A 23,556-nucleotide genomic window follows, 5' to 3' on the forward strand; every position below is an offset into this window, starting at 1 on the left:
GTGTGGCCTTCAGTCAGCTTTGTGATTCACGGAGAACGGAAATGTACTTCCCAAAGCAGAACCTCTCAAGCCACCCTGGGCCTCAGGCTCCTGGGCAAGCCCCAAAGCTGACCATCCAGGCTTAAGATCTCACTGGCACTTCGTCAATCATGGTGGGAAGGAAAACAACCTGAAACATTTAGCACTGCCACCCCTCACCCCCAACCCATACCCGTACTTGACTTGATGGTGTTAAGAAAATATAAGGGCTCGGCACCCCAGATCTGGGCCCGAGATCTTATGCCAAGATCAACTTCCATTTCTTCTCTCTGGCAGCCACAAGGAACTGCTGATTAGAGAGACTCAGAACCCTACTCCTGATGACATTCATCAGAGCATGTCCTGGCTCCTGGGAGAACTTTTGGAGGTCCAGGAAGTCCCAGAATCCCTGTTCAGTGATGGTTCAAAGAGCAAACCATTCACTCCTCCACCCAGTATTCATTCACTTTTCCACCCAGTATCCATTCACTCCTCCACCTAGCATCTGTCCACTCCTCCACCTACCCATCCATTCACTCCTCTACCCACCCATCCAACCCAATCTTCCACCCACCCATCCACCCACTCCCCCACTCCCCCATCCACCCACTCCCCCACCCACCCATCCGCCCAATCCTCCACCTACCTATCTATTCACTCCTCCATCCATCATCCATCCACTTTCTACTCTCCTGTCCATTCTATTCCTGCACCCACCATCTATTCACTCATCCACCTATATTCCATTAATGCCTTCATCCACCTGTCCATTAACTCCTCAACCCAGAATCCATTCACTCCTCCATCCACCAATTCATTCACTTCACCACCCACTCACCCATCTACTGGTTGCATCCAGTCTGCTCCAGACACCAACAGCTGCATTGAAGACCCTCTCCCAGAGCAGAGGATGCTGTTGGAGTCAGGATGTCCTCTGTGTCTTGGGGCCTAATAACCTACAAGTACTTCTAAACTGCTGAATGGGGTCTAGATAGCTGCCTTGTGTCCAGCAGTGTATTGGTGTAATACTTGGGAAGGATGGCGACTGGGTGGGTCTGGGTGGGAGGTAGGAGGACCGTGTGCCCCATCACTGCAGTCGGATGGAAGAGGAGAAGCCAAAGGCAGGGTCAGTGGCTAAAATGAGTAGTGAGGCAGCTGAAGATAGGAGGCAGAAAAAAGGAGGCAGGTGGCAAAGAGTCCTGGGAGGTCAAAGGGTGGCTCCAGTAGCAGATGAGACAGCCCATCTCTTAAAGCTCCTGAGAGCAAGTGTCAGGCATGCCCAAGGTCAATTTCATTAGCCCAGGCCACTCAGAACAGAATCTTTTTAATAAGCAACATTTTTGTGTGCATGTGTGTGTGCATGCCATGCATGTGTATGGAGATCAGAGGAGACTTGAGGGGCTCAGTTCTCTCCTGCTACCCCGAGGGTGCCCAGGGACCAAACTCAGGTCATCAGGCTTTGTGGCAAGCAACTTTACCTCTGAGCTCTCTTAGCAGTCCCAGACAAGTCCTCTTAAGAGGTCATCCCTGATGGCTGTTGGAAGGCAGGCCTACAACCTCAGTTCTGCAGCAAAATCATTTACTGCTCGGCACTACCAAACCAGTCATACCTGCTGTGGAAGAAAAGAAAAAGAGAATGGGTAACTCACCTGGGGCAAAGAGGAGGTGGCAAAGCAGAGCCAAGGAGAAACTCAGGGACCCTGGGCAGAAGTGGGCAGTGGGAGGCAAGACTGTTCACCTAAGAAGTGAGCGTCAGCCTTACGAGGTAGAACAGCAGTGCATGATGAGCTACAGTTGGACGGCTAAGCTTAGCCAACAGGCACTCATCTTTTCAGGTTTATTCACTGCAGGCTTCTCCATCAGATCAGAATCAAATTGGGGATCAGATGCTGGAGGCAGTAGACTGCAGAGAGAGAAACATCCCTGGGCCTCCGTAGAAGAGGCCCCTGGGGAAAGCCAAGTCCACTCTCCAGTAACCCTAGGGTCTTTGCTCAACCTTGTTCATCTACTGGGGCAGCTCCAGGCCTACCTGAGTGTAATGCAAGGTGAGTGAACACTGCCCGGGTCTCTGATCTGGTAGAGAGGGTGGCTTTGCCTAGTACCTGGACCCACTCAGTCTAGGCTTTGGGGGTCACTCCCCCCCATCCCACTCCAGAGGCCAGGCTTCCCCTTAATGAAGTTTTCAATGAGACTTAGAAAAACACACAGATTTATTGCATATCAATCTCATGTATAAATTCATTGTAGCATTGGAAAGATTACATTTGGTATCCAGTCAGTCCTATTCTACAGCATTGACCTCAAAGCCAGCCTCTCCTGGCTTTTACCTTACAGAACTCTCTACACAAGTACGTTTGTCTTTGCCACAAGCCTCAGAATGAGATCTGCAAAAATCACTTTTGACTATTCTCTACGTCGTGTCTTCTTAATTCATGATTCTCCCACGGCGGTTTCCATAGTCATCAGGAACTGCGGTCCATTTTCATGGGCATTTCGGGCCTCCTGGCCTTGACTTAGACCCTAATCACATATTCAATAAGTGCATCTACGGGATTCTCCTCGTAATAAAAATTTCACAAACAGACACAATAATGACCGCTAAACACGAGCCATGCACAGCTTATTAACACAACAGCAATTTACAAGGAAGGGGCAAGGCAGACACCAGCCTCCTCCTCAATGGTTTTTAATTTTTTAACATTATATGAAAACCAGACATTTACATTTGATTTCTTTCTCAACACTATATAGTTCTAAAAGGAAAACAAAACAAAACAAAACAAAAACAGAAACAAACTGAATCAGATCTGAATGTAACAATGGCAACACTCGTACAGGTTCGAGATTCTCGCAGGTGTCAGGGATATATATATATATATTTATATTTATATACTATTGGTTCAAAGTACACATACACACACACTCACACACGCAAATGCAGACACACACATGCATGCACGCACACGCACACACACACACACACACAATTTGTGCACATGCACACGCACAGGCTTTAAGTTACATATTCTGACACCAGGGCCCGCTTCACCCATGCTGAAGAGAGTAGCGGTGTTGCTGGAGGCACCAAAGAAAATCCCCAGCTTCCTCCGTTTGCAAGTGAATCACACATCTAGAAATTCAAGCTGCCTTTCTGGACTCAACCTTTTCCCTCCTGGAAGTGGTGATCTGAATTGGTGACAGAAATTAAACAATGACTGGAATGGAGAAAAGAACTTATCTGGGAATAACGCAAGAATGTCTTGTCACAGTATCGCTCAAGGCTACAGAGACAGTTTTCATGGCTTTTGATACCCTGCTGATCTCTGTGGACAGGAGTGTCCCAGCATCCGCTGGCAAGAGGGAGTGCTGTCCATCCCAGGTTCCCCACCCTCCTGTCCCAGCAGCAGCACAGGGGGCCTCCTCTTCCCTACCTGGAACAGCACAGTGAACCACTCAGTAGGTTTCAGTCACTTGGGCAGGGAGATGGTGTGAAGGGGTGGGGGGATGGGGGAGTCGGGGTTGGGGGGTGGGGACGGGATAGGGACCATAATCCAGTGCTTTGAGCTTCGCGTCTAAAACACGTGATATGTATTTAAGCAAGTGCTTCACAAACACTCACTGGGGAAGCAGATGAGGCAGAGGAAGCCAACGGCTGAGTCTGGATTCTGAGAGGCAGGGGGGTTAGGTCAATCAGGGTCTGGACAGATCATCTGCTCTCCTGGTCTTGGAAAGTAGGGCCCCTCAGGCTGGGCAGGCTCAGCCAGGCTGTGCTTACCCATTACTGGGCTTGCACAGGGATGCTCTGGTCTTACTCAGGCAGGATCCACCTTGCCTGCAGGATGGTGAAGCCCTATGTTTCCTACCTGATCTTCCTCCTAGGAAAGGCAGCAGTAACAGGAAGAATGGGGCCTGGAGGGAATATAAACTAGGAGGCCTTCTTAGGAATTTCTATTTTGGGAGGCAAGTAACAAGAATTGGAAGTATACCATTAGGGAAACAGTCCTGGCTGGACACTTGTCCTGACATTCTATGCTGCATGGCAACAGGCAACACAGTATGGTTTGGTTCTCCAGCAGCCAGGATCTTAGAACCCACACCTAGTCCAGCTCCCTGACCCTGAGAGGGTCTCCTGTGCCTGATGCTTGGCTTGAGCCAGCTGGGTACTGCAAGAGTGCAGAGATGCCAGGTAGGCAGAGCTCACTTTTGGGGGCAATGCAGTATGGAGGCAGCATGTTGGGGATACAGTGCAGGTAAGTGCAGATAAGTTGGGGATAAGTGCTGTCTTTGTTGGGGGAGGTAAGGACAGAGCCCTCCAAATTCCAAGTGCTGGGCCCAAGGGTTGACCATTCAAGAGAACCTGGGTTTGCTACCATCACTTTTTTGGGGGTGGGGTGGGCAAAGCATATGACTTAGCAAAGCTGGGACTCTTGGGAAGGAGAAAGAAGGGTGAGAGGACAGGGGTCGGGAGTACCAAAGAGGACAAAAAGGAAAGCCTTTAGCTGCTCTGCTGCTGTCCAAAAGTTTCATAGAAGTCTCTATCCAGACAGACTCCCCCACTTTGGAGAAAGTCACATCACAGAAAAAAAGCACGCATCTTGCTCTTTCTCAGAAGAAAGCATATAATTTGGGGTTTACAAATGTGGGATCCATTTATCTGAGGTTGAACTTTTACAGGGATCCCATCTAGCTCCCACCTAGAGGAACCTGAAATCCCTAAGCTGAGGCCCTAGCCCATCACTAAGAGGATGTCATGAACCTGTGAGAAGTGTGAGCAGTTGGGTCCACAAATCCTTACAACCCCGACCATGGCAAGTTCCTCTGAAGAGTGTCCTCGCTGCCCCAGTCTGCATACACAACTGCATACATGTACTCCTGGGCACACACAGAGGACTATTCCATCTGACATCACTGGGATTCACTGGAACCTGCAGGGTAGTGGTGTCTTCAGGGATGTCCCCATCAAGTCTCCAGCACAGCCTGGGCTACTCCGCATCAGCAGAGATGATTGTCTTTGCCCCAGAACAGCCACAGCATTCACGAAACACACCTGCTTGGATGTTCATGTTGCTCCCAGGGGGAATCACTGACATGCCCGTAGTGTGACACACTTGCACCGTGGCTGTTGACACTATCTCTCATTTTTTTTAAAGGGCAATCCAGGAAGGATTCCCTCCCTTTTTCTTGTTGGGATACTCATTTTTTTTTCCTTCAAAACGATAAAATAAATAGAACACTTGCTTAAAAACTCAAATTTAACAAAATCATATGATTGTCTGGTAAATGGGCAGCGGTGACCGCAAGACTCCTCGAGGGAGGGACGCAGGGGTATTTGGCACATTAACAACCGCCCACTCCCTGGTTACCGATCACACAGCACACAACCTTGTCACACGGTTTTGGTCCTTCACTACATACTTATATTAACATCATTTCTTCAGAATAAGTTGTCCAATGCCAAAAATACTGTTAAGGAAGAAATAAAATAAGGAAAGAAATGAATTAAAAAAATTACAAGTTATATACAGATTAAGGTAAATTCCATCAGAGAAAAAAATTATTTGAAGTTGGCCCCTGTGGGAATAATTTAAAGCCCATCCAAGCAGAGAAGTAGACACATCATGACCGTCCCAAAGGAGTGAGGCATCTGGTCCCGAGGCTGTGCTGTTTCTGCTCTTTGCCTGGCAGGCCCCCTGGATCCTCCTTTTGTTCCTGACCGCATCTCACCAGAACCCCACACAAAGAGCAGACGTGGCGGCTATGTGGTTGAGCTGGAGTCTTAGGCACAGGTAGTGCTTGGCATCCTGGAGCGGTGGAGCAGGTAGGTAGGCTCCCCATGCTTAGTGGCCATGGGGAGGACATCCGACTGCCAGGGTTGGGGAGAGTAGAAGGCTGGAGGCCTCCTAGACATGGCCCAGAGCCCGACCTTCAGAAGAGCAGCAGTCAGGGCCAGCGCTGGGGCTGCTGAAGGGGAAAGACCATTAGGTGTCCAGCATGGAAGACCTGAGCCACCGGCTCCCGACTTCCCCATACAATTGGGGGGTCTTGGGTGGGGACTGGTGGATTCCTCTGCAGGCCACATGGAGCAAGACAACCTCCCTGACCTGGCCTCCACAAACCTGCAGCCAGGCACCGTGACCAAAAATTCCCGTGTAGTCAGCATGCTATTCAGATGGCTCCATGCCCCTTATCCTGTGTCAGGGACACCCAGAATCACCTTGGCTTGTACAAACAGGGTCGGGGATAGAAAATTCTCCATTATCTACATTATAAAGGGCACACCCGAGCAGTGCTCCACGTCCTGGCAGGTGTGGGTTTGCCAATAAGCTGAATTTTCAAAGCAATGCAAAATTACTTTTAAAAAACATTTTGCAAGTCATTTTTGATTTTTTAAAAAATACTGTCTATTTTTAAAACCCACATGCTTAAATAGACTCTATAGTCAATAAGATTACCAAAAGGGTTACTTGTGTAATTTTCATTATAAAAATCATTTGTGAGGTCTCTCTCCGTAGCACATGCCCACTTGTTTCCATTCCCCTCCTTCATACCATGCAGCTGCCCAGATGTGGCCAACTGGCTCCTGTTGGGATGGAGATCCCACCCCTGCTCACTAGTTATCTGATAGGCAGCTACGGTGAGCAGCTCCTGTGTGGCCATGCACTGCACCACTGCAGACCGTGTCCTTGAGGCCAGTTCTGAAAGGTGGTGAAGGTCAGTGGCTACTCGAGGGACCTTCAGGTTCTGAGTTTCATTGGAGAAGCTGGACTTGAGCCGTGGCGGGTAGGGCTGGAAGTGGAGGTGAGGCAAAATGAAGGTGTCAGGAGCTTCTCCCTGGCCCCTTTTCCATCTCCCGCAGCTGGTAACCTGGCTTTGGACTCCGGCCCTGGGGCCTCCAGGACCTCAGAGGTGGTTGATGGGGTTAAAGGCTCCAGACTCTGATGAGGCTCCTGTGATGTTTAACCAAGCATCCAGTGAGCTCTGGGAGGGGGCGTGGAGAGGAGTGTCCTCAGAGAGGGACAGCATCATTGCATACGCCTGGTGGGGAAAGGACAGCACACAGAGGACAGGTGAGGGGCATCCTGGGCAGGGAGGCCCGAGCCTTGCCTCACCAGCTGTCCCCAGCCTGTCTGACCCCCACCCCCACCCCCGCACAGTTAGATGGAAAAAGGGAAACAAAGGCACCAGAGAGGCCTAGACTCTCTGGCTTGAGAGGGGGGGACAGGAGTGTATGAGAGCAGGGGGCACCTCTCCTGCTCGGACACCAGGACATAGTAGACCCTCTCGGGGCTTCTGTGTCCACTGTGATCCCCTGCGTTCCTTGAGTGCTCCCCTACAATTCCATCTCCACCTCCCTCCAACCCCCAGTTTCTCTGCCCAGTGACTGGCAAAAACCTAATGATCAGCATCTGCTCTGGGAGCATCCTGGGGATTGGCAAGGGTTACTTTCAGCTCTGTGCCAGTGAGATTGTCTTTGCCTAGTTGTCGGGAGGCCTGGGGGGCTCTGAACGATTGTGGTGGGGGCTCCCTTTGGAGCAGACTAGTGTCTCTGAGCTGATGCAATTATAAGGTAATGTGCTGTGCTCGCTGGCCTCAGACAATCATGGGGGCATCCTTCTGCCTCCAGACACGGGACGGGGCAGGAGGTACCAGGGCTGAGGGCTGTGTGGAGCATAGTATGAGGTGGGTGCTAGGGAAGCCCAATATGGGGCCCTTCTACCCTTGAGCAAACACTAGACAGAATTAGTTAGAGACGAAGACAGACACGCAGACGACTTGGAGTGAAAATCTGAGGTGGTGCTGGGAAGGCTGCTCAGGGTGGAAAGTGAGCCAAGCCCCTTTAGATGTCCAAACAACGGGCTGCAGAGTCCTGTGGCCACTGTCCCCGAGATGTGAACACAGAAAGTGCCCAGGACAAGCCTGTACCCTCAAGGACGCTGTCTTAGCTCCATCTTGGAAACCGTGATCACCAGATGGGGACTTTCCCCGAAACAGCAGGGTAGCCAACTCATCCTGGTTCAGAGGGAAGAAGGTCCAGGCAGCTGCTCCCAACTGGAGATGGGATGGGGAGACTGGGAAAGTGGTTCTCACGCATGACCCGAGAGAGAGCTGCTCACGTTTATCTGTCTTAGACCCCCACCTGCCCTACCGGGGTGCCGGGGAAACAGCTATTGGGCTGTCTCTTCAGACAGTGCCGTGGGCATGGGGGGGGGGGGGGCGGCTGTGGATCTGAATGTCCTCCAGGCATGGGACAGGCGGAAGTGCTCAGGTATCCTTTGTTGAGAAGGCACGGTGGCCGCTTGCTGTCCAAGCCAAGTGGAAGTGTGAGGAGGGATGAGAGCTCTGCTGGGTACCTACCTGGTTCTTAGCCTGCCTGTACAGGGTTTGTTTTAAAGCCTCAGAATCTAAGGTGGAATTAAGCACATCTTTAACTTCAAATGCTTCCTCAGCTGCTCTGCGGAGATCCAGCCCCTTCCCAAAGGTTGGCGTCGGCTCCAAAGCTAACAGACCGCCTCCTCGCTCCTCAACACACCTGCACCAAGGACCGGGGAGAGGGGCCTGGGGTCAGCTCTTTGGCCTCTGGTGGCCTCTCTCTAGTGCTTCATGGCTGGTCCCCGTGCCTGCATGCATGCCACGGGTTTCCACGAGCCACATGCACAAGGAGACAGACACATCGACACACAGACACCTAGATGGGAAGCCACACAGAGATGTGGGAGAGCAGATAGAGAGAGAGCAGGAAGGGTGAGTGCGTGCACACATGTCACAGGCAGCAGGCAATCTGGTCTTCGGGATAAAGGGTGAGAAGGAAGCTTTAATACTCTGGGGCTCTGGGCAGCTTTGGAGGGGACCTGGCTGCCCTACCCACCCCCAGGACCAAGAGGCTGGGGAAGAAATGCTGGCTCCAGAGGGCCAGTCCAGGACATCTCAAATGCTGGCAGTGTCACCCATTGCTGAAATAACCGGTGAACAGTTAGAACATGGGACGTGGCTCTGGCCTGCATGACTTCTAAAATCATGGGTCCACAGCCCACCAGAGGCTGGACCTGCCACCCCAGGTGGATGGGCTAATGAACAGCTGCACAGCAGAGCTGAGGACTCCGGAGTCAGGGTCAGCAGAGCACATGCTTCCCTCTTCCTTTTTCCCACTCCAAGCTTCTGGAAACCCTAGAGGGAGTGGAGACCTGGTGCCCTGAACTCTGGTTAGCATCACCCCAGCCCTAGCTATGAAGCCTTGTGGCAGCAGCACCTGCTGGGCAGAGGTAAGGCCAGGTTGGAGGAGGTGGCTCCTGAAAGGTGGCCTTGCATCCCGATCCTCCCACCCAGGCGATTCCCTGCACTTGGGCACCCCACCTTCGAGTATGGTCGAAGCCCATGGTTAGGGAGTTGGGTGGTTCCTCATCCTCCTCATCCTCATAGACTCCTTGAGGCTCAGGTGTGGGGGACACGGTGTCCTCCTGTGACTTCCCAGCTAAGCTGTCATCATCCTCTTCCTCCAGGTCTTCCTCTTCCTCCTCCTCTACATCCTCTGGCTTTGCACTGGCTGAGCCTGGACACGGGGGGTTGCTGTCCAGGTCTTGGATCTCAGGCCTGAAATGACAGGTGAGAAGTTGGCTGTGTTCAGGGGCCTTTATTCTTACTGCAGACCACTAAAGGTGGCTCTCCCCCTTGGCCTTCCCAGCCCTTCAAAAAGAGCTGGCATCTGTGGTCACTAAAAGAGGGAGTTACGGGTCTAAAGGCAGTTGCCCGCTTCCTCACCAACAGTGATGGGGGAAGTAGGAAAATCCAGAAGAGATGGAGGCACCCTGAGGAGAAAAACGGGACAAGGCAGGGTCCCTGAGGGGTGAATACCAGGTCATTTGGGGGCCAGTGAGAAATGTGGGTATTAGGGAGGAAGCTGGGACCAAGCCTGGAGAGGAGGGGTCCTGTACTGGTGCTGGGGTTGGATGCTACACAAAGGACACTTTTAAGACACTGGTGTAGAAGTTTTCAGATGCCATCCTGCCCAGGACTCTGTGATACCAATCTGTGCATGAACCTCCAGGCCAGCCATGGGATTAAGGAGGGCTGGGGAGTGAGGGCTTCAGGCTGCTGCTAATAGAACACACTGCCAGGATGGGCTGGCTTCAGGGAATGTCGGTCCTGGCTTATAGCCTAGGCTCTAATGCACAGCCCCCTAGGGTCTCTGCAGCCCAGGCAGATCTCAGACACTCTCTTGTTCTCTCTCAGTCTCTCTGGGTCCTCTCCCTCTCCCCTCCTCCCCTCTTCTTCTCCTCTCCTCTTCTCTCTCTCTCCCTCCCTCTCTCTCTGTACAATCACATGTGTATACATGGAGGCCAGAGGTCAACCACCCATGTCTTCCTCAGCCATTATCCACTATGAGGGTCTCTCATGGGCCTGGGCTCACCTATTTGGATTGACTGGGTGGCCTGTAAGTCCCAGAGACATCTGACCCTGCATCACCAGCACTGGGAATATGGGGTGTTATAGCATGCTCACTTTTTCTTTTTTTTTAAACATGGATTTTGAGGCTTGAACTCAGATCCCCACGCTTACACACCACCTGAGAAATGTTCTCAATCCTCTGGGTAAGAGTGTTTTTTTTTTTTTTTTTTTAAGATTTTTCCTTTGTGTGTGTGTGTGTGTGTGTGTGTGTGTGTGTGTGTGTGTGAGCGTGCACACGCACGCACATGCACATGTGGGTGCCCAAGAATAACAAAAGAGGAGCTGGAGTTATACGTGACTGTGAGCTGCCTGGTGCAGGTGCTGGGAAGCAAACTCCAGTCCTCTCAGTGAGCCCTCCACCCTGGTCCTGGGCAAGAATTTTGAGCTTTGGTTCCTTTTTAACGAGGGTGAGCCAGATCAGTTTCCTTCAAAGAGCACCCCCAGTCTGGCTCATGTTCAAGTCAATGACCATAGTCTGTGCCCCAGGAACTGTGGCCATGTGGGCAGGTCCACTCCAGCAGAGGACATAGCAAAAGAAAAATATTGGGTTCTATATCTAGAGCCCCCAGATCTTCCTGCTGTCCATTCCCACACCGTTATGGGGGGCCAACCGAGGCAGTTCTTGGGATCTTGAGGGAGAGGGACATTCGGTTATTTTCCATGAAGACAGCATCTTAGTGGGGTTGACTTGAAAAGTGCTGGCAAGGCCTTGGTTGTACAGGTGGGGCTGAGCTGGGGAGAGTCTGTGGCAGGGCTGTGCAGACTCCACCATGTCCCTAATTTCTTCCCTCGTGAGAGACACTGCCTCCTGCCCTGCCCTCCAGGACAGGAAGAAGCTTGACAGGCTTAGAGGCGCCATATGTCCCTGGCTTCTAGTCACCTGTGTTGGGAGCCAGCCAAGAACATGCTGAGTTCATCTCCTGGAATGAAGGCTCTAGGGCAGCTGGGGTCTGGATCCTGTCACTCTGTAGTTGCAGGGTGGGAGAACTCAGCCCCCACAGTCCCCTCTAGGGACAGGAAGAGAAAGTATGGGCTGAGAGCCCAGCCTGGCCCTGGGTCACATTCACCAGGTAGCTGGTGTGAGTAGGCCAGGCTGGTCTTGGGCAGGGTTAAAAGAGCTCTGTTGTCTGGCAGCAGAGACCATGATCTCTTTTCTTGCATGTCCACTCTCTGGTGTGTAGTCCAGAGAGTGCACATGTCCCTCTGCAGGGACGGAGGGGCCCTGGCAGGCTGGTGTTGGCTTCAGGGAGGAGGACAGCTTCTCTGGTGGGGACAGGAAAGCTGCCCTAGCAGCAGCTGTGCTGGCATCCTGGCTGGCATGGCTTACAGTGGCAGGAACTGGCAGCCAGGGAAGCAAAGGGCTGAGGTCAAGGTGCAACACAGCTGGTTCCTGGGAATTCTGGGAAAACCCAGCGTCTCCCATAGTCAACACGTGGCCTCTGTCTTTATCTTCTCGTGATGTGTGCATGCGTGTGTGTGTGTGTGTGTGTGTGTGTGTGTGTGTGGTGTGTGCCTATGTGTCTTTTGTAGAAGTATCCCCATCATCCAGCAGGACTTTGCAGTAACTCTGTCACCTCTATAGAGACCCTATCCCTAGTCTCCATTGGAGGCACTGGGTTAGGATTCACAGGTGATTTTGGGGGACACAGTTCAGCACATGGCCATTCCTTTGGGTTGGCCTGGCAGGCATTAGATTCTCACTGATCACTAAGGGAAGGACTCAACAGTCAAAGAGACTTAGATAATATGGGTACCAGCCCAGCTGGGTCTGTTCTCTCCACCAGACTGCCAAGTAACGGCAACCTCACGTGTGCTTGTTCTAACAGCAGTAGTGGTGACATGGGGAGGGGGGTCTTCCTTAGGCTCCTTGGCTCTCAGGACAAAGCTGGCTGGACCTCGGAGACCTCCCGCAACAGATTGGCTGGGTTTAGGATGGGTCTGGCCCTGTCCTGGCCCTGCCATGTTGCCAGCAGTGTTGAAGGTGAGGGAGGATTGCGGGGAGCTCTGTCACAACATCCATGACGTGGTTAGGTTGGGTGGCGGCCTCTCTTCTTCCTTCCACAAATGCCTCCTCTTCTGCTGGGTCACGTGGATGGTCCCCTGGCCTGCCACTGTCACTCAGAGCATGGGGTCTTGCTGTCCTTTGAGAGCCCAGGGTCCTGGCAGCCCACCCGTGCCTGGTCCTGGTCCACCCCAGCAAGGGTGCGTCTTCATTGCTCTTTGGGTGGTTCTGCCCTGGGGCTTGAGGAATCCACAGTTTGAGCTTGTCTTCAACAACAGGGATATGTTCTCCTGCTCTCTGTGGGGCCAGGGAAGGCCTGCCATGGGGGTGCTCACTCACACACAGCTTCCTCTGAAAGGGGCATCAAGCTGTTGAACAAGTGGGTGGGTGGCTCTCAGACACATCACATGCTGAGTGGCAGGGCCAGGTTCCCTTTAGAGCACTGTGACAAGAGCCAGGATGGGTATGCCAGGGCACTTGGGGTATGTAGTCTGGGCCCTGAGAGTAATCAGGGCCCTCCAGTAAGACCACAGACTTGTGAGCAAAAACAGAGCTAAGAGCATCAGCACTGATGATATGGACTAGTCTGCACTAGAGACAAAGGAAACAGCCTGCCTTGGAGGTGCAGACTCCCTCAAAGTGGGTGGGAGCAAGCTGGACCCTGGTGGCACAGAGCTGTAATCCATGATGGCTCATGCAATAAAGGCTGGGTCCTGGCTCTAGGTTCTGGGTTGGCTGTGGGCTACAGCAAGGCACCCCACTTCCATGGGCCTCTGGTTCTCTTCTTCAGAACTGGAGATCCCTTCCCGAGGTTTCTTGGGGTTTATAGAACTTCTGTTACTTGGTGACTTCTCTAATCAGTTTGTTTTCCTGGGGTACAGAGGTGTCCTCACAGAAGGGAGAGTTCCTGAGTAAAGGACACACTGAAGCCTGGATGTATGGTTTTACAGAATACCTCCACAGCCTGGCTGAATTCTGCCATCTCTGTGTGTATATGTGCAAATTTATGCATATATGCATGAGTGTATGTATCCATATATATACACATAAACATATTTACCATATGTGGATACACACACAGACACACATACACACATGTGCTTCTATTTGCACATGTCTCTGTGTGTCTGTGTGTGTATATACAAACCACCTCTGACTTACAAAGGTTTTAATTTTACAATAGTGTGAAGATGACAAGGAGGACCCACACTTTGAAGTCTGACCTTTCCCTGTGCTATGCTAAGCACAGATATAGTGTTCCTAGAAGACTCTGGGCAGGGGCAGGGATCTGCTCCCAAGCAGCTCGAGGACAGAGGGAAGTAGCCAGTGCTCCACTGCCCACTGTGCCATTGGTGTTTTTAGATGTGGGTGAATTTTTGGTCAGTCACACAAGTTGTTCATGTCTCTATTACAGACTAGGCTCTGAGCTAGATGGTCTGTGTAGCAGCCTACTGTGTGTTTTCTGAGTGTCATGGAGCAGGGGATGGGGGGCAGGATTGGTGAGCTGTATCTGGTGGCTTAGCCCTATTTAATGCATCATTGAATGACAATCTTCTTACTTTGTAGGATTTTCATCACGTAGCCTCACTGTAAGTTGAGTGCGCTCTCTCTCTCTCTCTCTCTCTCTCTCTCTCTCTCTCTCTCTCCATATGCGTGTTTAAAGGGGCAGCATTTCTGTCTGAAAAGTGAGTGCCTGGATTAAACACACAATGGGGTTGCCACTCGGCCCGTGTGCTGGCATCTCACCGAGTATAAACACCCATTATCTCACAGGGTGCTCTCCCCTCATCCTCTCCTAACTAGAAGCTCTTTCAAGGACTGGGAGGACTCTTCTTGTTTCTAGCAATAGAGCCTGGGGCTTCCTCCATGTGGGGTCTAGTACCATCCAGGGGCTGGGGATGAATGCACCCGAGCAAGACCATCGGAGCAGCTGGGTCTAGACCTGTGGGGGCTGGCTCGATTTTCTTACCGTTTGTCCATCCGAGTAGATGCCTGGTTCATCTCACTGTTGGCGATGAAGTTTCGGATCTCAGAGAAGTAGGAATCTTCCTTCTCATCTAAAAGTGCATGGTTGTCCGACTCGGAGGTGGGGGAAGAGGCGCTGGTACCCAGGTGGTTCGTGAGCACCCCAGAGTGCTGGCTCACTGTGGAAGGGCAGAGTGTCAGGGGCATTCTGGGTGCATCGAACCCACCCACTGCCCCCATGCCAGTGTACACTTGGGGCGGTCTCAGGGAACCGTGTCTTAGGGAGTTGTCTGAGGGGTGGAATTGCCCCTTCCCTGCCAGCTCGCTTCCCTTGCCCATCCTCCGCTGCGCCCCACACCCCACCAACCTGGTGCTCCCTCATGTTCATGCTTCTTCAGGTGCCGGTCCAGGTTGGTCTGCTGCCCAAAGCAGCGGTTGCACAGGTGACACTTGAATGGCTTCTCTTTATTGTGGATGTTCCTCACGTGCCGCTGGAGGTTCGAGGAGATGCTGAATGACCGGTCACAATACTTGCACCTGGAAAACAGGTGCACCTTGCCTCAGAGGAGAGGAGATCAAGTGAGGTGGGACTGGGACAGGGCCAGACCTCTGTCTCTATGGCAGCTGTATCCACTGTGGAGTCCCCGAGGCCACCTGACTACCCAGCTGGAGAGTTCAGACGTGTCCCAGGGTCGCCCTCTAGAGACATCTAGGTCCTGTTTAAATTGCCCCTGAGCTAGTTAGTTGAGGGAGTTAGATGCAGTGTGAGATGACATTCTCCAGTTAGCCTCAAGAGGGCAGCCTTGAAACATGGAAAGCTGCAGACTCTGCTGGCAGTTACCCTGAGATGGGAAAGCAGTCTTCAATCTATCGCAGGAAGGCCTGCCTCTGGCTCCGCTGACTGAAGACCTTGGGCAAGCCCCATCTCACTTAGGGACTCAGTGTGACTATCTAATGTTCTCAGTAGCCCTGAAGGTTAGGTGGGGGCTCTTGGCCTTGTGGCCTTGACCACTGAGGCCAACTGGTAGCCCTGCTAGCGCCTCAAGGAACCACTAGCCCCTTTGTGCTCAGATTATTGCCACGTCCCCACTAGGTTGACCAAGCAATCAAATTAGAAAAAAAAAGATACTAGCAGCCAGCATGCATTTTATCAGAAATCCTGGCGCAGTTAGAGGCCGTGGGCAGTGAGAATTGTCTGCATGCGTATGCCCCCAGGTGCGGCCTCGGTGGCCCGAACAGCAGAGAACAGAGGCCTGCTCTCCCCCAGTCCTGTAACAGGCCCAAGCAATACCCACAACAAAGAAACCAACCCGAAACAAAGAGTAGAGAGTGATTTAAGAAGGAACCTTCCAAGCTCTGCAGCACACGTGAGCTGCCTCGCAAAGGAGCAACGTCTGCACTGTGGGGAATCTGAGCTGTGCATGCATGACAGGGCTTCCCGAGGGCCTGTCCATACAGGCAGACCCCGCAGCAGCAATCCCAACGCCATGTTTTTTTTTTATTGCATATATGTACATGCATGCAGCGAGTGTGTGAGTGTGTGTGTGTGCATGTGTGCACAAGTGTTCAGGAATATGAGCATATACCTGTGGAGCTGGCCATCAGAATGCTTTTTGGGTGCTTATCTCGATCTATAGGCACACAGTCCTAGAAAACTATGTTTGTGTGACTGTGTATTTTCACATCTTAGAAATGAGTCCTGCTAGGTGACAGTACAACACACAAGATTGCCAGTGCCAGTGCCATGAGACAGCCCCCCCCCCCGCCCCCGTTTCTGGAGCCCGAGCCTGTGATGTCACCCTTAGGGAGGACAAAGATGGGAGCTTTTCTTCACCCACAGTGTGACTGTTCTAAATACAGCAGCCTGGCATTCCTATGGGCCCTACCCCACTGAGACGGGGCTGGTGGCCTGCTCTAGAGTGGCACTCTGGTCACAAGCCTTTGTCATGTGGTTGAGGACATGCCTGAGGACACCAAGGACACAGCCAGGAGGGGCTGTGTCAAAGCTGCTTTTATAGCATTGTGTTGTCCAGTACAGGAGGGGCCAGGCCCGGAGACTAAGATTGGAGGGCTGTGTTGGCTGTGTGGGCCCCTGCCCAGGGTGTCTGATGGATCTGATCATGTTCTGTGACAGGGTGTGTGTCTGCATGTGTTTCTGTTCCTGTTGAGTGCAGAACCTTCGAGGATTGCAGTTATTAACTTTGCCCTTGGACGCTCAGAGCCTGCAAGTCCAGAGCCTGGACATCCTCTGGTTCCTGACTGCCAGATAAAACGGAGGAAGTTTAAGGCCCTGGAGAATGGGAGGCTGCTCTGAGGGACCCTCCCTCCTGCCCAGGCTCTTCCTTCAGGCTTGACCACAGCTGACAGACACTCCCAACCTTGAGTTCTTGTGTTGTTCTTCATGGTCCCCTTATTCCGTTCCTGGAGTCTCCAGCCTTGCCCAAGGCCAGGCTCCCCCTGGCTCCTTTCATGGGTCTTCATGACCTAGCTTCTTCTCTGAAGCATAGGCATGAGCCTCTATCTTAGGTTGTCCTGAGTGGCCTCTAGGCCATGTGGGTATCCTTGATCACAACATTTCTTCCCACAGTCTGGGAAGCAGCCTGACTCATGTGACCACCTGCAAAGTACGCTCTGGAGGTATCACTGTTGCTTTTCTTTGCCTGAGCAATAACAGACCTCAGTCCTTCATGCTCTGCAGCCTCTTGCCGATGAAAGAACTCAGAAGGAATGTCACCTCTCACCTGCACTCACCCCACACCCTAAAACATATAGACACCTTAGTGGAGGCAGGCCCAGGTCTTCTTGCTCTTTGGGGGTGATTGCTCAGGAAAGGAAAACTTGATTTGCAACTGCCCATGGGCCTGGGAGTTCACTCCACCAGGATGAGAATTCTCTGCAGATGTTGTAGGTCAGCCAGGCAGCCCCGTCTGCTTGTCTGTCTGAAGCATTTCACAAAGTTCTTTTTTTTTTTTTTAATTTGGTTCCTTAGAAAATGCAGAGACACTTTGACAGGTCCCCCCTCCCCACCCTAGATCTGGCATAGACTCCTAAGCATGGGAGTGCTGGGATGAAGTGGGATGGAGAGGGGATGCTGGCAGAGGGAGGCTGCAGGGGTAAAGGCTCACACAGAGCTCTGGAGCCAGGATGGGCTGCGTGTTCTGTCTGCTTGCTGTGTTCTGAACGTAGCCTCTCCTTGTTCTAATCTAAATAAATGGCCCAGGCAGAGACATCCACTTGAAATTTAGGGGAGCAGAGAGCCCAGGGCTGTGAGAGAGCAGAGTTCACCCAGCAGCTGGGCTCTGCACTGTGAATAAGCTGACAGGCAGCTAGGGAAATTTACAGCTGTGCCGTGTAAAGCAACACACCATTGTGCTCACAAAAATGAGAGGGCACAGGCAGCCCAGCAGAGAGCTTTGGGAGGACCTTGCTGTGACCATGCCTGTGGCAGTTCCAGGGAAGTGTGGGATGCACAAGGCAGGAGAGGGCGAAACCATGCCTCTCAGCCTCCAGGCAGCAGCATCTTCCCCAAGACACAGGAGGGCTACCACCAGTACTTCATCATTTTAAAAGTGAGGACAGAAAAGGAAGGAAGAGATTAAGAATGTTCTAAGAATAAAAATAAATAAGGAAGCGGCTTGCAGGAGTCACCTGCAGCCCTGCTGGACACTGTCGGCTTTCCTAACACAGGACGCGGAGCAGGAGCTGGGAAGAGAATGGAGGCAACACAACTACACTCTGGGAGGTGTGCATCCCTGAAGCGGGAGCCACAGGCCTGACCAGGAGTTCCAGGTTGGTCCAGGAAGGCTTGCATCCACATATGATGCAGGCTACGCCCGACAGCCAGGAGAGCCTCTACAGCCTTTTCATTCTCAACTCAATTTTTCCATTTTAAAATTTTTAATTAAAAATTTATATGTGTGTGAGCGCATAAATGTATATATAGTCAGGTGTATATGCTAGTGTGTGCATGCATGTATATATGCATGTAAGTGTACATTTGTGTGGAGGCCAGAGGTTAACACTGGATGTCTTCTATTATTGCTTTCTACCTTATTTCTTGAGGGTCTCTCCTTGAAACTGGATCTCACTAGACTGGCTGGCCAGAAAATTCCAGGGATGTTCCTGTCTCTGTCCAGCTAGCACTGAGATTACAGGGACATACTGCCATGCTCAGCTTGTATGTGGGTGTTGGGAATCTGAATGTAGGTTCTCATGCTTGCAAGACCATCTCCCCAGCCCCAGCTGATCATGTCTTTCCACCTCTGCAACCCAAGTTCTATAGAGCCTAACATGCTGGAGTTTTAGGATGTAAGCATGCCATTAAGTATGTGTTCTCCAGCTCCAGGCAAAGATTTCAAAGCCAGGAGAAGCTGTGTGCTAAGGACTGCTTCCTGGCTGGAGTGTGTGGGAAAGCTGCCTCTGGGGAAAGCAGAGGCCAGCCTGGTCAAGACACAGACACACCTGTGAAATGGAGGGATTTCTGGGGGCTTCCTCATCACCCAAGGCAGCCCTCTTCATGTTTCTTAGGAAGGTCCCAGCCTCTGAAGAGTGCACACACCCCCATGTGCACACACAGTGACCATGCACACGTGCTGACAGAGGTGGGCATCATACTTAGGTCAAGTATACCTGACCTTTGCCCCGTGCAGTGGATTTCTAGGATGGGCTATGCTTTCTCCTGTTACAACTTAAACTTCTTCCAGTTATCAAAGCAAGACCAAGGTCCCCAGTAGTATCAAGAGGCAAGCTGCACGCTTTAAACCCCTCGGCGAAGGCCTGCCTCGAGCCAGATAAAGTCAGGATTTGCAACACAAACTTGCAAAGCAATTATTGTTACCAAAGTCGAAACTCTCAGATTGGAGAGAGCAAAAGAAATCAATGATAATTAAATTCTTCTATAAACACGGCCCCTACCCTCTGGGGGCTCTGAGCACGACACGCTGTCCAGGAGTCGGCTCTCATTACAGAAAAAACACAGGGCTCGTTTTCTGGGCGAGGACCAGACCAAATAAATCTTTCTGTTGCTCGCCTTTGTTAAGTTGTAAGTCACCATTTTCAGAGAGTAGACAAGGGGGGGCTGCGTGTCGGGGAGGGCTGGGAGGCATGGGGCACAGAACCAGAAGAGCTGTCGTTCATTCTGCTAGCACAGACATGGGCCTGTGGCCACCAGAGATGCTCTGTATACCTGAATGGGGCTTGGGGGTCACAACAACGCATACCCACATGGGATCCCTGCCGCAGGGAAGGCAGCACACAGAGTCCCCAGGGCTCTGTCATCATGTGACTACTTCCTGGTGACACAAGGTCTGCATGGGCACCGTACAGGAGTGATGCCATTGGTCTGAAACCAAGCTAAACTCTTTATTTCCCAAAGCCTCTGCCAGCTAGACACACCCCAGAATGTGTTGGTAAACTGGTCCTGGCAGAGAAGTGGCCATGTCCCTGTTAGTCTCAGGGTGACAACTGCCTGAGTTCTGTTACAAAGGCCTACTCCCTGACTGGGAGCATGGGGCAAGAAAAGGCGGCATCCTCAGCCCTTCTTGTGCAAAAAAAAAAAAAGGCTCAAGGACACAAAGGACAGGGACCTGGGGCCAGAAGAGTAGTCAACAGTGGCCCGAGGTCCTAAACCTCAGAGAATCTCAGGACACCTCTAAGCTGTAACTCCTCAGTTCTGAAGTCGGGATAGTAAGATCCACTAGGAGGCTGCTCCGATCACTCAGTGATTCGCATATCCCAAGATACTGTGTGGCCCACTCTCTACTTGAGCGACTTAGCCTCCCACTCAGGGCTGCTGCAGAGAATCAAGGGCACCCCATATCCCTTAAGAGATCATACTTGGGGAGGAGGTGGCTATGGTCCTCATGACAGGGACAAGATTGGACGGGGCTGGCTGGCTAAGGCTCTCCCCTGTGGAGAATCCAGCTTCCAGTCACATCTCTCTCTGATTTTGACTGCTTTCCCTGGCTGACACTTCAGCTACAGGAGAGGAGAGGTCTCCGACATCTTCTTTTGGGAGCATGGAAGGAACCTTCCAGAAATTTCCTGGGCACTTCCTGCCTCATCCTTAACTATTCCAGGGAGCTGGAGGGTGGTGGGCCAGGAGATAGAGGCAGAGGATATCAGAGCCAGGTCTCACTGGGCACTGTGGCTCCTGTCCACTGCCCTTCTGGTGGCCACAGCCCTGTGGGTATTTCTGAATGTAGGCGTCTGCTCAGAGCAGGGAACTAAGGGTGCATGGAAGACAATAGGGACAACCCCTCTCTAACACTAGGTGGTTCCTACCTGTATGGCTGCTCCCCAGTGTGTGTCCTCAGATGTCTTGTGAGATTCGCAGATCTGGGGAAGATCTTGCCACAGTACCTGAGGCAGAGGGAAGAGAGGTGGGAGATGCATTAGGGTGGCCCACACTGCCCTTTTCCAGACTTCTCTTCATCCAGAGCCCAGCTCAGAGGCTTTACACTTGGTGGTAATGCCAGAATCCTACTTCATTATCTGTTCTTTGCCTTGAGCCCAGACATCTCACAAAGCACAGGGCAGAGGGACCAGCATCACTCCCTCAGTCTGGGGGGCCTTAGTGGCTGGGATCAGCGAGGGAGCCTGGGAGCATGTCCTCCCAACACCGTGAGCAATGGTAGAATCTGTAGTACCGGGCTCACCATCCTTCCTAGTGCTCTGGCTAATGCTGACCAGCTGTGCTCCTCTGGCTTCTGAGCTCAGTCAGGTGAAGCTAAGCACATTGGGCTCAGGTGACACAGCATAGTGGACGGTTTTAGAAGCCCTACCCACGTTACTCACGTGTAAAAGATGACACCAAGCAGACAGTATGCTCACCATGCTTTACTGTGACTGCAACTCTGGCCTCGTCCAGAAGCAGGTTCACAGCCCCAGGTGTGTGCGGCCCCTTCCCACTAGCACCCAAGGGGCCCTCAGCGGCGTCTCACCTGCATGTGTATCTCTCCTTGCCCTTCCTGAGGATGGGATCCGAGAGCGTTGGGGGTGGGGACCGGAAGTTGAAGGGGTGGTGAGGCAGGGGCTGCAGGGAGCTGCCTGAGTCGGCCTTCATGGCTGCAAAGCTTTCCAGCTTCTCTGTCATGGTTTCTATGGCTGACATCTGTAGGTAAGGAGACAGCAGAGGTCAAGTACTCAGCCTAGCTGTTATCTGTCTTCAGAGAGTGGACACCTGGGGTCCTTGTGTCTCTAATCGTATCTGTAACCCTCAGACAGCCATTGGAGGCAGGGCCATAGCTTACTCTGTCCTTGACCTTAGAACTGGAGCTACAGTCCAGGGTTTTCTGGAGTGGTTCTTTCAACCTGGTAGGCAGAATCTGATTCTAACTCTAGGCTAATCAGGCTCCACAGAGACTCAAGGCTTTGGTAACAGGGCCACTGATCACGAAGCTGCACCTCTCCCATTTGTCTCATGGGCACCACGGGAGGCCGAGGCAAGGGCCAAGAGAAAGAGGAGTCAAAGAAAGTCATGAAACAGTTATAAGTTGTGACAAGGTGTCCTGGTCCTCAAGAATGTACATGCCTCTGCTAAACATCTATCCCAGAGGGCTGGTTTTGTCTGGCAGACCACAGAGACAGGGCTGGTGAGGGTAGGCAAAGAAAGACAGGAGTGGGGTGGAGATGTAGAGGGAAAAGGTTCAGGCTCTTCAAGTGCTGTGAATGTTGGGAGAGTCTAGGCCTAGAGGAGGACCCCAGATCCCTCACCAATGGAGCATGGGTGAAGAAGGAGAGAAGGTGTGACCCCCTCACCCAGGCTCCTCACTCATGGCCAGCTGCCTCTGCTTAGTGCTAGGCCCCTGCACAAGGCACTTGTTCACTGATGTCAGAACTTGGGACCCAGCTGCCCATGGATGAACAAAGGCAGCATGCCACAGGGCTGTGATCCTTCTGCATGGCTCCTGTCACTCAGCCCTTCAGCACCTTGTTGGAATGCCCAAAGCATCCTTGTGGGCTCTGTTTGTTGGGCACTGCCAACAGGGAACAGAGGGCTTTGTACTACTGCTTCTTGGAAGCCTCATAATGCAGAGACATTTGTTATCTGGGGAAACGACAGTAGGGCTGTAACAGAAACCCACAGAGAGCAGTTGAGTGGACACTATGCCCAGGAACAGTGGTGAGCCACTGGACAGCTCTGCACAGGGTACAGAGATTTGGCCTTGCCCCGTTGAGATGGGACTAACACATGACCCTCAATAGAACACGCCACACCCACTCTTTGCAGCCCATGCTCACTGGTGGGCAGATGGAAACTGCCTTGCTCTCTAAGCTATCGCCCATCTCCTCTAGAGCCTTTTCCAAAGCCTGAAAGATGGATCTTCAGGGTGACACTGAGGTCTTTGGCACAGCAGTAACTGTTTACCTCCCCACAGGTCTTGATGATAGCCTATGAACATACAGACTCCTAAGGCTCCCAGGCTTGGCAAGGAGCTGCTTTTGGGCATGCTCACTTTGCCTGCACCCAAAGAGCTCCACACTCATATGTCAAGTCTCAGGCCTAGAAGGGCTTGGTGATGATGGGGCTGGGCACTGGAGGGTACAGGTTATTCAATGTCGCTGCACAGTAGTAAAGTCTGTTTCATGAAAACCTTTCCATGGTTACTAGGCTTTCTGTCTCAGTGACAGACAGCCTATCAGACCATTTAACTGGTAACCATAAGTCATCTCTTTTTTGCCTCTTCATCCTGGCTCTGGGCCACAAGGGCAGGCAGAGAAGGTAGGCTCACAGGAGCAGTGGGCAGAAGGGACAATGGGCAGCCGGCCCCCCACAGGCCTCTCTTCCTCAGGCCGGGTGGGTCCTGCCTGCCTGGCCTGCTCTGCCCCATCAGACATTCCCGTGAGCTTCTAGTGCAAACACAAACACCGGATGTGCCTGGCTGGCTTGTCGACTTTTTCCAGCCAGCCCTGGGAAAATTGGGGGAAGCTATTAACCAAACTCTGAGGCCCGATGGAACAATGGGAGCTCTAAGTTTAGCTGTGAACTCAGCCAGGGTACAGGTTTCACAGACTGGGCTTACTCAAGGCGGGAAGCTCAGGGAAGAACAATGCTCTACGCAGGGCTTTTGGCCTGAAGATTCGCTGGTGGTGAGGGAGGCTTAAGGGCTATGACCTGCAGCTCATAG

The 23,556-nt window shown here is 52.1% G+C and overlaps 1 protein-coding gene across 1 annotated transcript in view; it reads right to left on the bottom strand.

Moving 5' to 3' along the window:
• Window positions 1-3,547: 3,547 nt before the first annotated feature.
• Window positions 3,548-23,556, bottom strand: part of Prdm16 (PR/SET domain 16) — a 211,452-nt gene continuing 191,443 nt past the window's right edge. Inside the window, exons 11-17 of the mRNA XM_059255932.1 lie at window positions 21,370-21,539; window positions 20,711-20,788; window positions 14,796-14,965; window positions 14,433-14,607; window positions 9,370-9,606; window positions 8,374-8,548; window positions 3,548-7,053 (exon numbers count right to left, since the gene is read on the bottom strand). Coding sequence (XP_059111915.1) covers window positions 6,919-7,053; window positions 8,374-8,548; window positions 9,370-9,606; window positions 14,433-14,607; window positions 14,796-14,965; window positions 20,711-20,788; window positions 21,370-21,539 — 1,140 coding nt within the window. The 3' untranslated portion in view covers window positions 3,548-6,918. The remainder of the gene's footprint in view (window positions 7,054-8,373; window positions 8,549-9,369; window positions 9,607-14,432; window positions 14,608-14,795; window positions 14,966-20,710; window positions 20,789-21,369; window positions 21,540-23,556) is intronic.

The sequence above is a fragment of the Peromyscus eremicus genome, chromosome 2, assembly GCF_949786415.1.
Source record: "Peromyscus eremicus chromosome 2, PerEre_H2_v1, whole genome shotgun sequence".
NCBI classification, from domain to species: Eukaryota; Metazoa; Chordata; class Mammalia; order Rodentia; family Cricetidae; genus Peromyscus; species Peromyscus eremicus.